Genomic DNA, 14,269 nt, shown 5'->3' on the forward strand with positions numbered 1-14,269 from the left:
CATTCAAAACCTGCTCCATCTCTTCTTTCTCTACAAGAGACTTGAAACCTCAGAGAAGGGGAATCTCTAACAAGAAAAAAAATTGAAATTCCTCTGAGAGGAGAAACCTATTACCTGAGAATGCGTGGTCAGGTTTTTTGGACAAATGCAAATGTGATCCAATTACCTGTGAATGTTCTCAGAGCTTCTTTACTTCTTTACTCTTCTCTAACCATAATATGGCAATATGGCCCTCTGGGAGGTGTGTGCTAGCAGCCATGGGAGTAGAAGGCAGATGCAAGCCCCAGGAAACCTTCAGGAAGACCAGGCTGAAAATAGTCTTCAATCTCAAATCAAGCACCTGTGTCCTCATACTTGCTCAGAAATGGCTTCCACATTCCAAACAGGATTAGACTGTTTGCTCTTACAACACTAACCCTTCTGGTTTTTGAGCTTCATCAATTGTCTACTTGTTTCCCACTGGACGTTAGTAGTGTCTTCTCAACATGGGTCTATGAAAGGAAACTGAGTAGTCAAGGCTGCCTCTATATTTCATCTTTGTGGCTACAAACTCCAAAATAGAAATGGCTTAGGATAACACAATCTTTACAATGCCACACCACTCCCTAATTAAATTATTTATACTCACTGAAAATGGAAGGATAAATAAATATTCTCACTTTTCTTTAAAGACTTTAAACGGGAAAGCACTTTGGGGATTTTAAATGCAAAGATGGATGACGCACTGAGAGACAGTGATAGTTCAACACTACTGTAATGGTTTCTGGGGAGGAAACTGGCCTCTTTCAGGGAAAAATGTTCTCAAATATGGGAAACAAAAGGATTACAGATTACACATTACACAAAAAATTAAAAATACAGTGGCTTTATTTCCATTGTTTATAGTCCCCAGTATCCCATCTGATAAGAACCTTCAATTCTATAAACAAAAATATTTCAAGAAAGTATGTTACACAATAGTACATATAAGTAATAGTATGGCAGAATTTTAAACTCTAGTAGTTCATACCCCCAAAAAACAAATTTTAAAATTCAAAAATAACAGTTTTATTTAACATATGTTACACCTTAACATTTAAAATATCATGCTCTAGTTAAATATTTCATCAACGACACTGTATACAAATAAAATATTACATAAAATATATTTAAGAAAATGTTTTGGTCTTTGATCTGAACAATAAATAAAAACACAGGCACTTCTACATAGACAGGGAAGCAGTTACTACTCAGAATAATAATCTTGTATAAGCAGCATGTGAAAATATGGCAATAATAAATTCTGGAATTTTAAATTGACAAACCATCTATGCAAAAGTCTGTAACTTCAACCTTTTCACTCAAGTTCAAAATACATATGCCTTCCTGGTCCATATTGAAAATTCACTAACACGATATGGTTGTTAGGGGCAATTCAATCTTCAGTTGGCCATTAAGGAATCATACTGATTTTCAAATATTAAAATTACACTATGATACCACCAGCAAACCAAATACAAGAAAAATTAAACCCCCTTTTTCCTTATTATGACCATAACATCACAACAAGATAAATTAGATGAGTGTCACACAATGATTCTCATTTTGCAAAATTAATTAACACACAAAAATACTGTTGGGGTGGCAGGAAATTTCCACAATTGAAAAACAGAATTCCACAACTGACAACTGAAAATTCAGTTTTCTAGACAATTTAAAATTTACCCAAATCCCATAAAAATAAACATAATTCCATTTCACGAAAACCACTGGATAATGTTTAACAAAGTCTTTGTAGCCAATAGGTTTATAAATACCTGAATTACAAATAAATCAGTCATTATTATGGGAAGTAGGAATATTATAGAAGAGGGCAAACAAAATCACTTAAAATGGCCAAATTCCAGAAACAGGATTTCAGATAAGAGGGTACAAGTTTTTTAAAAATGACCACTAGCCGGTAAGATCAGAACCAATCATCCTGCCATATCATCCGTAAAAAATAATTACCATCTTCCGCTTTCCCTCTTCACGTGAGTACCAAATTGAAGGGTTTAGAGGCCCTCAAATGGGTATCACTCATAAAGGCAATTTTCATGGTTTAATATAGAAATTACTCTAATGTGAGAACACAACATGGGAACTATTCAAAATACACCTTTCTATGCAAAATTGAGTTTGTATCTATTTTAGCATTTTAAATGAGCACTCTGCAACTGAGACCAAATATCAATCATCTCTTGAGGTTTTCTACTATGTACTAACATCAGATCTACATAGGAGCAGATGTTATTTTTGTTTTTCTCCTCGATATCAAATGTCCTGAAGCCTTTGTGTTTCTCTGGAACGAGGCCAAGTTTCTGAAGGCACATTCCAGTATAAACGTCATCAATGGGGTAGAGATGGACCTGGTCAGTGATATGGTACAGCCTCAGGGCCAGGTGGCCGGAGTAGAGGAACCCCCCTCCCCCTGCATAGGGTGGGTAGAGGCCAGAGTAAACAACTTCTGGGATGTAGTACTTCAGCTTCTTATCCCGATGAGGTCCAGCATTGTGGATCACATCACCTATGAAGAGATCTTTGGCTTTGGTCTTGGATAAACTATTCAAGTAATTCAGGATGTGATGGGTGTTCACAAAAACATCGTCATCGCCCTTGAAAACAAACTCAGTGTCTGGGCAGGAAGTACTTACCCACCTGAGAAACAGCACTTCCTTCAGAGACAAGTTGAAGAAAGTGTCTCTGTAGTTCCACATAAGAATGTCTTGGTGCTTCTCACTCTCAAATTTCAGCATATCTGAAAGGTCGGGGTGGTTGTCCTCTGGGGGTGTCTGGCCCAGCAGGAAGACTCGCACCACCGTTTGGTTCCCTGCGTTGCTTTCTTGGCCCCAGGATTCCCGGATTGCTTGCCTTCTGGCAAAATGTGGAGTGAGGGACTTAATCGCCAGCAACAAGAAGGGTTTCTTTGCACACTTATCCGGCTGATCTATAAGCAGTGAATAATTGCGGCATCTCAAATACAGCAGAAAGTCTTTAAATCTGTCCGGCAAGTTGTTAAAACCCGTAACCACCGACGTGACCCTCAGGTCAGGTTCGCAGTAGTTCAGATGGCTTATATTGGAGAGCCTGCCCGCCTCCCCCGTCTGGTTGGTCAGCATGCTCAGGATGGGGTTGTACTGCCGGTTCAGCTTCTCTTGCTCTCGGTTCCAGTATGCCTCGGGAGGGGTAGATATCTTCCAGAACTTCTCTTTGGGTATTATTACTTCCCCTTTTCCATTTTTTTCTTGGCTACTGCTTTTGGAGACTTCCATAATAAAATAAATGAAGACATTTGCCATCATCAGGATACCCAACAACTTTATTCTTCGACGTCCAACACTCATTTCTCATATCTGGAATAAAGGGGTGGAGTATTGTATCAATTAATTATCAATTTGCATTTGCACATACAATTTATTTTACTTGTCTCCCCAGGAATAGTGGTTTACAGCAAAGACTCTACACTTGCACTGCCTAGGTTCAAATCTTGGCCCTTCCTTTCTAGCTTTGTGATCATGGGCAAGTGGGATAGTCCCTGTCTCAACTTCTCCATATATAAAATGGGAATCAAGCCCACTTCAAAGGATGGTTGTGAGTATATGATGTTATATGGAAAGCTTTTAAAATAGTGCATGGCTCACAGCAAGCACTATGTAAGTGGCTGTTTTAGACATGCTGAAGCTAGAAATACCTATTACTAAATAACCTCAGGAGAGTTCAACTTCCTTGCTTACAAAGGCACATACAGTGCTTGGCAAACCGATTTGCCTAAGTTATAACAAATACATTTTACACTGTGTTTAGTATACACATACATACACAAAACTCTATTTACATGTGTGATGCACTGTGTGCAGTTCCATGTCATTCACTCTCAAGTTCTCTTCTATTTCATTTGAAAAACTTTGAGATTTTAAAATGTAGAAACAGGGACTGGTTACGTTGCTCAGGCTGGGCTCGAACTCTCAACCTAAGGTGATCCTCCCGCCTCAGCCTCCCAAAGTGCTGGGATTATAGGCGTGTCTGACCCTATCTCTCTCTCTTTTTTTTTAATGTTAGTCCCAACCCTGAGTTATTTTCCAACCTACCATTTTACAGATAAGGAAACCAAAGCAGAGAGATTAAGACACTTGCCCAAGGTTGCAGGGCTAGGAAGCAGGAGACAGGAACCACAGAGCATCTCAGACAGAGAAAATGAAAGCAGACTCAGGACAGCTTTATCCCAATAGCCAAAAACTGGCAACAGCCCAATATCAACAGAGCAGACGATCAAACTGTGGCATCTGCATACAATGGTATACCCCTCAGCAATAGAAAGGGAAACTATTGTGGATGAAACATTACAACATTACATTGTGAATGAAGGCCAGACCCAAATTTTCATTTATATTAACTTCAAGAACAGGCAAAACGAATTTAGGTTCTAGAAATCTGAAAGTGATGGAGGTGGTGGGCTTAGAGGAGGATAGGAAGGAACTTCCTGGGGTACAGAAATGTACCATGTAGGTCTTGATCCTGATGAAGGCTCCACGGATGTATGCATTTGTCAAAACCTGAAGTGTATATTTAAGATCTCTATTGTTTGTAGCAAAAAGAAAAAGGGAAATACAAATGATATTTTAGTGAAATATCAAAGGATTTCAGGCTGTGGGCAATGGAAGAATAAAGAATGAGTAATGAGATGGTTTGCTGGGGATATCCAAGGTTCTAACACTATTGACATGGATGACCTATACAAGAATGAACATTTAAACCAAGGTGACATTAAAAGATAGCCCAAAAAAGTGGGATGGCAATGTTCTATAAAGAGCTGAAGATTTTCTTATCAGGTTAATTCAACTGGGAATTTATCCTTAGGTACTATTACTCATTCCCATTTTATACCTGAGGAGGTACACATTTAAAGAAGGGCAGACTGGAATACCATCCAAGGCAAACAGATTCCAAGTCTGTACCATGCCAAAAGGTAGCTACACTTCTCCAATCCCTAAAAGAAAGCTTTGCAAGTATTTTAATCTAGTATTTGCTTTTTAAAAGGAGAGGATTTTTAAGTTCACTGGATTCTAACAAATAAAGTAGAAAAATATTTGTCATGCTGAGAATGCTGTAAAACTATTACATATTAGAGAGCCCAGATGAGATCAACAGGAATTCACAAGCTATTGTGTGTCTCTAAAGATCTGCCTAGTAGACCTTTATCTGGTTGCTTGTATTTACTACTGCTGAAACCACCTTTGCAAAGATTATGGACAGTAAGAAATCTAGCATGGCTGACTCCATCTTGCGTCTACCCTCACAGGCTAGCTGTCTCCACTCATTCCTGGGCATAGGCCAAGCTAACCACGGGAGAAATTTAGTTTACAGTTCAACTTGGAAGCAAAGATGGTAACAGTCCCTCCATAAAACTGATCCCTTCCTTGTTCAGGGGGCTGAGGCTAATGAAAGGTCACAAGATTAGGATTGAGAGGGGACTGAATTCTGCTAAAATGTAAGCACAGTTTTTATAATCCCTTATTGCTCAGAAGTCATGTGGCCAGAGGCCACAAGATCTTTGACTTCCCCAAGTGCTCCTGTAGTTAACACCACTATTATAGAAACTAAGATTGGTCTTTTGAATGTTTTTCAGACTTACCCCACCCAGACTAGAGACTCATGACTCCCCCCAACCCCCGCAGACTCAGCACATGGCTTTGATTGCATCCACAGCCAATCAGCAGCACCCACTCCCTGGTCCCCTGCCCACGAAACTACTCTTGAAAAACCTAACCTCATACCTTTGGAGACTTCCATGATAACTCCAGTTATTTCTCAAATACTTCTCAAAAAGAAAAGGTTCTCTCTAACTTGGGACAATTCTCCTAATGCTAAAGTGAGCCCTTGACCCAGTACTGCTGTCTCTAGGTCTCAGGCCCTTCCTAGTCTGGAAGGAAGGGCAACAGGAAATGTGTGATGGTGAAAAACTACAATGAAGAAAAAGATTTGCAAAGGGGCCGGGCACAGTGACTCACGCCTGTAAACCCAGCACTTTGCTCTGGTAGGCCGAGGTGGGCAGATCACTTGAGGCCAGGAGTTTGAGACCAGCCTGGCCAACACAGCAAAACCCTGCCTCTACTAAAAATACAAAAAAGGCATGGTGGTGCACTCCTGTAGTCCAAGCTACTTGGGAGGCTGAGGTTGCAGTGAGCTGAGATCGTGCCACTGCACTCCAGCCTGGGTGACAGAGCAAAACTACTCAGGAAAAAACAGCACATACTATGAACAGCTTAATACCTGGCAAAAATTTAACTCAGTAAAGGGATTTAAACATTAATAGACCTTTACCAAAATTTCTGGAGTAAAAGAGGACAGCTTAGGGAAGAAAAAAGGGAAGCACAGTACTTTACATAGGAGGCTGTGAACTTCCAGAGCTAATTCTCCTAGGAAAGATACACAGTGAATAATACGTAAAAATGACTCCAGATAATTTAAGTTTATACATCTAGATTATGGGGGAGGCCATGAATAACTGGAATCCAGCCATAACCACTTGAAGCCTCTATCACGGAAAACACCAATCCTTCTTTTGAGGATGCTTTGAGGAATAAGCTTGCTGACCCCTGGCAAGATTTCCAACTTCATCTGCTACAATTCAGCCTTTTATTTCCTCAATCAAGGCTACGCCAAGGTACAGTTCTCACATCACCTTGGCTCAAGACACAGGGACTAATGAATGGCCTTCCCGGGAACACCACCCTCAACTTTCATTTAAGTGCTCAAGGCCTCCAGCCCACAGGGCATTTTCCTGCTCATTTCTCATTGCACGGGATGCCACTTTACCAGGAGAAAATGGAAGCTCAGAGGGGACTGATGATTTGCCTGAATATTATGGAAGAGTTACGTGACAAGGCTTAGACAAGACCACCTTCTGGCTCCCAATCCAGGACTCTCTGGATCTCTTTTTTCTATGAGGCTCAACCACATTCTAGTTACCTGGTCCAGGTCAACAGTGAAGTCCCACAGGCTGATTATGGCACGGGATCATGGTACATTGATAGTTAAAGAGGCTCCAAAGAAAGAGAAATGGGGGCACCTACAAGCTCCCAGCCCCACCTCAGGAAACAGATCAGCCTTTCTTGTAAAAGACTTCAGATTCCCAAAGGCTCAATTTGAGGCAACTCTTCCCATTACTTGCTAAAGGGTATTTCTTTCAAGCCAATCTGAAGAGGAAGATGGAGAAAACAAGATTCTCAACTGCACATTTCCATCAAGGTTAAATGTCATCGTGCACTTGTGACCTGGGCACAGTGTCTTGCATGAGAACTCGGCTTCTAGTAGGCTCTTAGAACAAAGCCAAGTTCATGGAAAGGAGGATAAAGCAGTGACCCCCATAAAAATATCTGTGGGAAAAAGCTCTCTAAATATCTGACTAAACATTCCCATCGCAGACAGAAAACCCAATTCCAATGTCCTTTCTTCAGCAGGAAGTTACACTGCGTAAGAAGAATTTAAGAAAACTCACCCCAAAGCTGGGGGAAGATGTTATAAACTCTCGCTGTGAAACACAGACTTTCTGTTGTAACAGAAATAAGAGAAAACCCCATATACAAACACAAAGCAACCTTAGCTTTTTACCTTGTCCCCAACAGGGACAGAACAGTTTTGAAACTTCAGTTGGTTTTGTTTAATGAAATGAAAATATTTAGAAAGACAGTATAACAGAGAAAACCTTAACTGAAAAACGGCTTACAAAACAGTACAGACATGATGCTGAAACTATGTGACAATCTAGATAAAATACTACACAAAAACAAAGTGGGTTTATTCAGGGTGGTGGGATGAGAGGGTGTTTTCACATCCTTTAACGCTGCCCAAAGGTCTGCCCTGTAAGCAGCCTCTTCCGCCGCACGCTGGGGACCGGGATACAGCACATAGCCCCATGCGGGGTTCCCTGTTCCACAGCCCACCCCCAGCCTGTGTCAGCATCGCCGTATTCGACCCCTACAGTGCTGCATAGAGGCTGTCACAACACCCATCCCTATTACCTGCACACCTTCCCTTGTGCCTGTGCCACGTCCTAAGGGCTCCTACATGTAATAGTGAAACATGAACACACCTGCCTTAACAAATATGTACCAAGCACCAGCAATCCTTTGAGGCAGATACTCTAAATTCCCACTGCTTATTTCGCTGAGGCACAGGGTAGGGGGCACGGGGTGGGTGGACAAGTGACTGAACTTGTCCAATGTCATACAGCTGGTAAATGGTAGAGCCAGGACTCAAACCCAGGCAATGATAGCTCCAGAGTGCGAGTTTTCAACCATCACACAATCACGGAAGCAAACGCTGCTGCGTATGGTTATGACTGCGGGAACTGAAGGGATTTGTGTCTAATTTTCCATGGTTAATCTTCTTAAAGTAACTTTTTAAAAGCTCTGTATTTATACATTTTAACCCACAAAACTACGAGTCAACAATCAGATATGGGAGGCAGTGTACTATCTTAAGTAACATTAGTGACTCTACAGGCTAGGCTCTGGGCAAAATGCAGCCCCCATTCATCTCTCCCCTAAAAGAAAATGAGAAAAAATGAGGCTTTGAGAGTCCCAGGTTCCCAGCCAGCAAGTGATGGAGTCAGGGCTTGCGCCCAGGCCTTCTAGTTCTAGTTTCTTCTACACATTGCACTGGAACATGGGAAAGATTATCAAGCTGTGAAAACAGACAGTGACTCACGTGGACTTTATGACCCTGGGGAAGCCAATTTCTCAAGACCTTAGTTTCTTGGCTAAGAGGCTGTTTTTAATTTTTTTTTCTCCCATGCAAAACCATGGTTTTCAAAGGCACCCATTTTCCTATTGTCCCACTGTTCTATTAATCAGAAGCTATGGGCTGGGTGCCATGGCTCACGCCTGTAACCCCAACACTTTAGGAAGCCAGGGTGAGAGGATTGCTTGAGCCCAGGAGTTCGAGACCAACCTGGGCAACATAGCAAGACCCCATGTCTACATTAAAAAAAAAAATTAGCTGGGTGTAGTGGCATGCACCTGTGGTCCCAGCTACTCAGGAGGCTGAGGTGGGAGGGCTGCTTGAACCCAGAAGATCCAGGCTGCAGTGAGCTGAGATTGTACCACTGTACTCCAGGCTGAGTGACAGAGTGAGACCCTATCTCTTTAAAAAAAAAAAAAAAAAAAGAAAAATCAGAAGCTATGATCCCTCCTCCCCCAGGCCTCCCTCCCACCCATCCACATGAGATGACCTTCAGCTGGTTTCACTCTGACCAAAGCAAAGGTCTTCAATACCTACTTAGCCCACACAGGCTGTTTTCCTTAGGACTCAAATACTGAAACAATTCCAACGTTTCACTCATGGACACTAGACTGGGAATCCCTGAACCCAATGACCCTAAAAAGGTTCCCTTCAATTCTGAGAGCCCTGTAGCACTGAAGCAAAACTGCTGGCCAGAAAACATTTGAATGTGGCCACCAACAGCCATGAGGACTCTCTCCCAGAACTCAGGCAGGGTCTGACTCCCCCGCCATGGGCTCAGGCAAGCTAAAAAGATGCCCGACAGTAACTAGCCAGGGACAGAACGAGCAATACGTACAAGCCAGACCCAAGACCTGTGCCAAGGCTGCCCTGCACTTTCTCCTACTACCAAGATTAAGGATGAAAGAAAAGCAAGGCCTCCTTGTAACCGTGAAATAAAATGACCAGTCACCCCCACCCACTCAAGCTGAGAGAAAGGGGCTGGAAATCCAAGCTTCTGGCTAAACCCCAGGAGTGTCAGAGCTAGCAGCCTCCATCTCTAGGGGGCATCCTGGTTCCTGTTCACTTTCCTGCTCCAACAGGACACACAAATCTTCAGAAAGAGCCCAAGCCCCCTGCCATATCACGAGGCCAGAGGAGCACGTTCACTCTGCCCTTTCCCTCCCCACCACCTCTGGGAGTCTGGCAAGAGTGGTTTACCTAAGTCCTCACCTCTCTGGCTGTCCCATCTGTTGCCTAGTCCTTGCCAGCCCCTTCCAGGTTCTGCTCGGATAAACAGAGACAGAGACAGTTTGCAGCTAAATGGCTCTAGGGGAGAGAACAGCTCCCAGCACTGCTGGCAGATGGTGGAGTGATAAGGGTGTGAGTGGAGCAGCTCAGTGGGACCAGAAGAGCTGGGCCACACCTAGAGCTTGTTCCTTGATTGCGGAAAGAGGCCTGGCCTGGGTTCTCACCGGGGCAAGGGAGCCTCAGGACTCCCCGAACTCCCTCACCAAGAGGCTGGCACTCAGCTAAGATGATGGTCTACCTCTGCTCTCCAGTCTGTAAGTCACAGAACGACTGTCAGCTAGATGTAAGGAATTTGGTTCCCAGCCATTACTTTTAGCCTTCATGTTCACATTAAAAGGGAAACGTATTTATAATGAATCTACTCACCTACACAGTCCCACAGGCAACATTATAGATCAAAGCATCTGGCAGGACATATTCTGGTCCCCACTGATTACAACCCCCCGAAAGCCCAGTGTGGCCGATTTTCTCAAATGATATTCATCATTTCAAATCAAATTAGCCACTAGATGTATTCTTCAAATAAACACATACAGAACTTTTGGGGAAAAAAGGGGAAGGGAATTAACCCTCCCAGAGGCCATTCTGCCCTGCCTTTAGTAAAACTAAAGAGGGTTTTAGGTCTAGGTGGAAAGATTATGCAATTTAAAAATAAGGGTAGCAGACGTTTGAGGATGGAGATGTCCCAGATCCATTTTCAGACTGGAAAACCAGTTTGGCATCTGGAGTGACAGGACCAGGATTAAATTCTGGTTATGCTACCTACTGGCTGTGTGACCTTAGGCAAGTTACCCGACCTCCCTAAGCCTCACTTTCCTCCTTTGTAAAATGGGATGATACAACCTCCAATAGCTCTTCAGGGGTCTGCCTTTTCCACCAAACCCTAAACGAAGCACATTTCTCAAAGTTCTGTCCTTCACTGCCTCTTTAGCAGTCTTCTCTCTACAAACTCGTCCATTCAATGCCATGAGCATCACCTCCAAAAGGAGGGTTCATGGGTCAACAAACTAACTCCAGATATTAGCTTCCACATGCCTTGCGGAGTCCCTCTTCCTCGGGCCTCTGTGTGCAATGGATCAAGTTCTCAGGCACCTGGTGAAAACCCCACATTACCTTGAGTTGCTTCCTGCTCTGCGCATTCAGCCAGGAGCCAGGTGCTTCTATAACGCCATTGGTAGCTCCCTCCTCATCTCTCCTCTATTCCAGAGCCTGCAATAGCCTACAGCCTCCTTTCCCACTATGTTCCCAAGTATGTCTTATTTCCCAAGTCTTCAGTCCCCTGGACACACCCTCCCTGCTCATGCTGTTCCCACAGTTCCCCCAGACCACCACCAATATGCTACTGTTCCCTCAGAGCCTAACTCTAGCTATGTGTCTGTTGTTTTCTAGAACTCCTTTCTTCTCCATTCCCAGAGGTTGAACTCAGGGTTTCATCACTTCTTTCTCTTAGAGATTTCCTGCCCAAGGGTATGCCCCAGCCTAAACACCAGCCTCACTGCCCAGGAGTCAGGCTATCTGCTCCTGATCAGGATGCCTCTCTGCCTGGGAACCCTCCACAGTCAAGGTCTTCACACTGCACCACCATTACACTCCAGCACATGGTACCTGAGACTTACCCAGCATTTGCTAAAGGAACAGATACTTTGGTCATCTGGACAAGTTTACTGAACACAGTGTTCAGTAGAAACCAGATTATATATATATACACCCTTTCTCCTAAGAGATGACAATGGAAAAATCACGTGTGTGCTGAATCACAGACATGTTTATAGAAAACTGTCTCACTTATTAAGAACTAAAGGGTAACAGAAAAATTTAAATAACTTGCTAGACTTAGGGGAGATAAGAATTTCAGCAGTGCTGACTCCATGTTAGACGTGAGGGTGGGGGCAAGATCTGAAGAGGTAAAGTGGGGTGAGAAGTACAGCCGCCCCCTCATTTCCCACAGTCAGCCCCAGACCACCAAAGGCAGCAGACTCATGGGTGTGCAGGTGTGTGGGATTCAGCAGTGCTTCCAGGTGAGGGTGCCATCTTCTTCCGCAGCAGACCCATTATCCCTCCTGCACCCTTATCCCAAAATGGGGCATCTCTACCTCCTTTCTGGAGAGGGATGGACCTCCAGCAATTGTAACCTACAAGGCCATGACAGTCATGGGAAGCATATCTAGAGGAAGATCCTTAGTACAGATTTGCAACCTGGGGGCATCTACTTACCTAAGGTGGGACAATCATTTTTTGTTTTTGAGACAGGGTCTCCGCTGTCGCCCAGGCTAGACTACAGTTGCCTGATCACTGCAGCCTCAACCTCCCAGGCCCAAGTGATCCTTCCACCTCAGCCTCTCGAGCAGCTGGGATGTGCCACCACACCCAACTAATTTTTTAAATTTTTTTGTAGAGACGAGGTCTCCTCATGTTGCCCCAGCTGACAGTCATTTTAGAAAAAAAACACCAGAATGCAAGCAGTCCCTTCTTGGGGAGCTTAATGCATATTGGAAGCCCTTGGTAAGAGCTTGTACGTGGCTTGGTAAATGCTTCCACTCCAACCTCTAGGACCTGTGTACAAGCAAGTGTACTCTGGCAGGCTCTCAGTGAGCCCTCAGAAATCTCTAAAGACTTCTCTCTGATTCATCCTTCTGCTTGCTTAGGTGAGCTGCATAGAATGTTTTTCAGTCTGGGTTCAACCAGCAGGTAGAAACCAAACAGTAATCTAAGCAAGGGAAGTTTAATACAATAAATATGATACTTGAGTAAACTATAAAGATGAAATAACAATCTAAAGGATGCCCTGGAACAGATGAAAAATATCCCCCAAAATTTGGTAGGGCAGGGGTTTTTTCTGAGTTTGTTGAAGAAAGTATAGATGGCAGAAAAACTCCTGGGTACCTAGGCCAGAGATCCCCCACAGTCACCAAGCAGCAGGGGCAACCCTCTAGGGTACAGGCAAGCAAGTCTGGGTGTAGACAGTCAAGCAGACAGAAGGAAGGAGGGGCACACACAGGGAGTCATCAGGTGCTGCTGGACCGGAGTGAAGAGGCCTCCCTCCATAGGAGCTTGCCACGTCAATGTATACCCTAGGCCAGAGCAGCTTAGGGTTGTGCTCAGGACAAAGATCAGGTGGCTAGCTCACCAGATGGCCAGCACCAGGGGGGCTTGGGGTACACACATGGGGGCTGAGAGGCTGTAGGAAGCAATGATCTGGGTTGGATAAGGACCACCCAGTCTTAGGCTCCTGGTACCACCGATGCCAGAGCTGCAGAAAACAGAGCAACAGATGCTGGAGAAAGGTGTGCCCTGCAGGAATATAGGAGTGCAGGAAAAGCACGCGCATGCACACATATGAAATCAGGAAGAAAAATCCCTTCCTCGTACAAGGTCCCCTTCAGAGCCCTCTACTTACAAAAGGCAAAGAAAAAACATTTAAAGGGCCCAGACCCATTTTCAGAGATCAGGCAACTGAGGGTGAATTTGGAGCAGGAAGGCAATACTTAAAAACTGGCACAAGTTATAGATCTCTACATCACCAACCCAGAGTCATTTCTAACAACGAACATTTTTATTTAAGTCTGGGGTTTGGGGAAAAGGGGGTATAAAACATAGGTCCTATACACTGAATTGGCAGAGATAATAAATATGTGACAGCCCTTTAGTCAACAGCAGGGGTCAAGGCAGGACCTGAGTGGGGCTTCCAACAGGGCAAATTTCAGAAATGTAGAGAGAAGCAGGGCAGGCAAGACATGGGGTACGGCACAGAGTGTCTGCAGGCAGAGATGGACACAGCCAGTTCATGGACAGACAGGTTCTGAGGCCACACTAGAAGGGCAGGTAGGAGCTGGTGGGGCCCAGGGCTGCTAGGAAGAAGGTATGTGAAGCTGTGGCTGCTTCACAAATGCTGCTGCTGGATGGACTGGAGGAATGTGTTTTCTTTCCTGTCCCCTCTACTTAAAACAGAAAACTGACCACATCACATAGGAACATGAAATAAGGGAAAAAATGAAGAACTCCAAGTTGGATGCCCATTGATTACAACTTTAGTTGGTTTTGTTGTCCCGACGACTTAATTTCTCTAAAGCAGATTCAGTTCACAGGGGAAGAGTGGTTTGTCTTCTGTCGGATCTCTAACTCCCCTGCCAGAATATAGGTAAATGTGGTCTGCCTTATCAAATTTTTTTTGGGGGGGCAGGGGGGACAGGGTCTTACTCTGTCACCCAGGTTGAAGTGC

The 14,269-nt window shown here is 44.0% G+C and overlaps 1 protein-coding gene across 2 annotated transcripts in view; it reads right to left on the minus strand.

Annotated features, from left to right (window-relative positions):
• Window positions 1-849: 849 nt before the first annotated feature.
• B3GNT2 (UDP-GlcNAc:betaGal beta-1,3-N-acetylglucosaminyltransferase 2) overlaps window positions 850-14,269 on the minus strand; it is a 28,705-nt gene continuing 15,285 nt past the window's right edge. For both annotated transcript variants that reach the window (XM_004029297.4, XM_055377979.2), the window contains exon 2: window positions 850-3,371. In XM_004029297.4, the coding sequence (XP_004029346.1) occupies window positions 2,169-3,362 (1,194 nt within the window). In that variant the 5' untranslated portion in view covers window positions 3,363-3,371 and the 3' untranslated portion in view covers window positions 850-2,168. The remainder of the gene's footprint in view (window positions 3,372-14,269) is intronic.

The sequence above is a fragment of the Gorilla gorilla genome, chromosome 12, assembly GCF_029281585.2.
Source record: "Gorilla gorilla gorilla isolate KB3781 chromosome 12, NHGRI_mGorGor1-v2.1_pri, whole genome shotgun sequence".
Classification (NCBI taxonomy): Eukaryota; Metazoa; Chordata; class Mammalia; order Primates; family Hominidae; genus Gorilla; species Gorilla gorilla.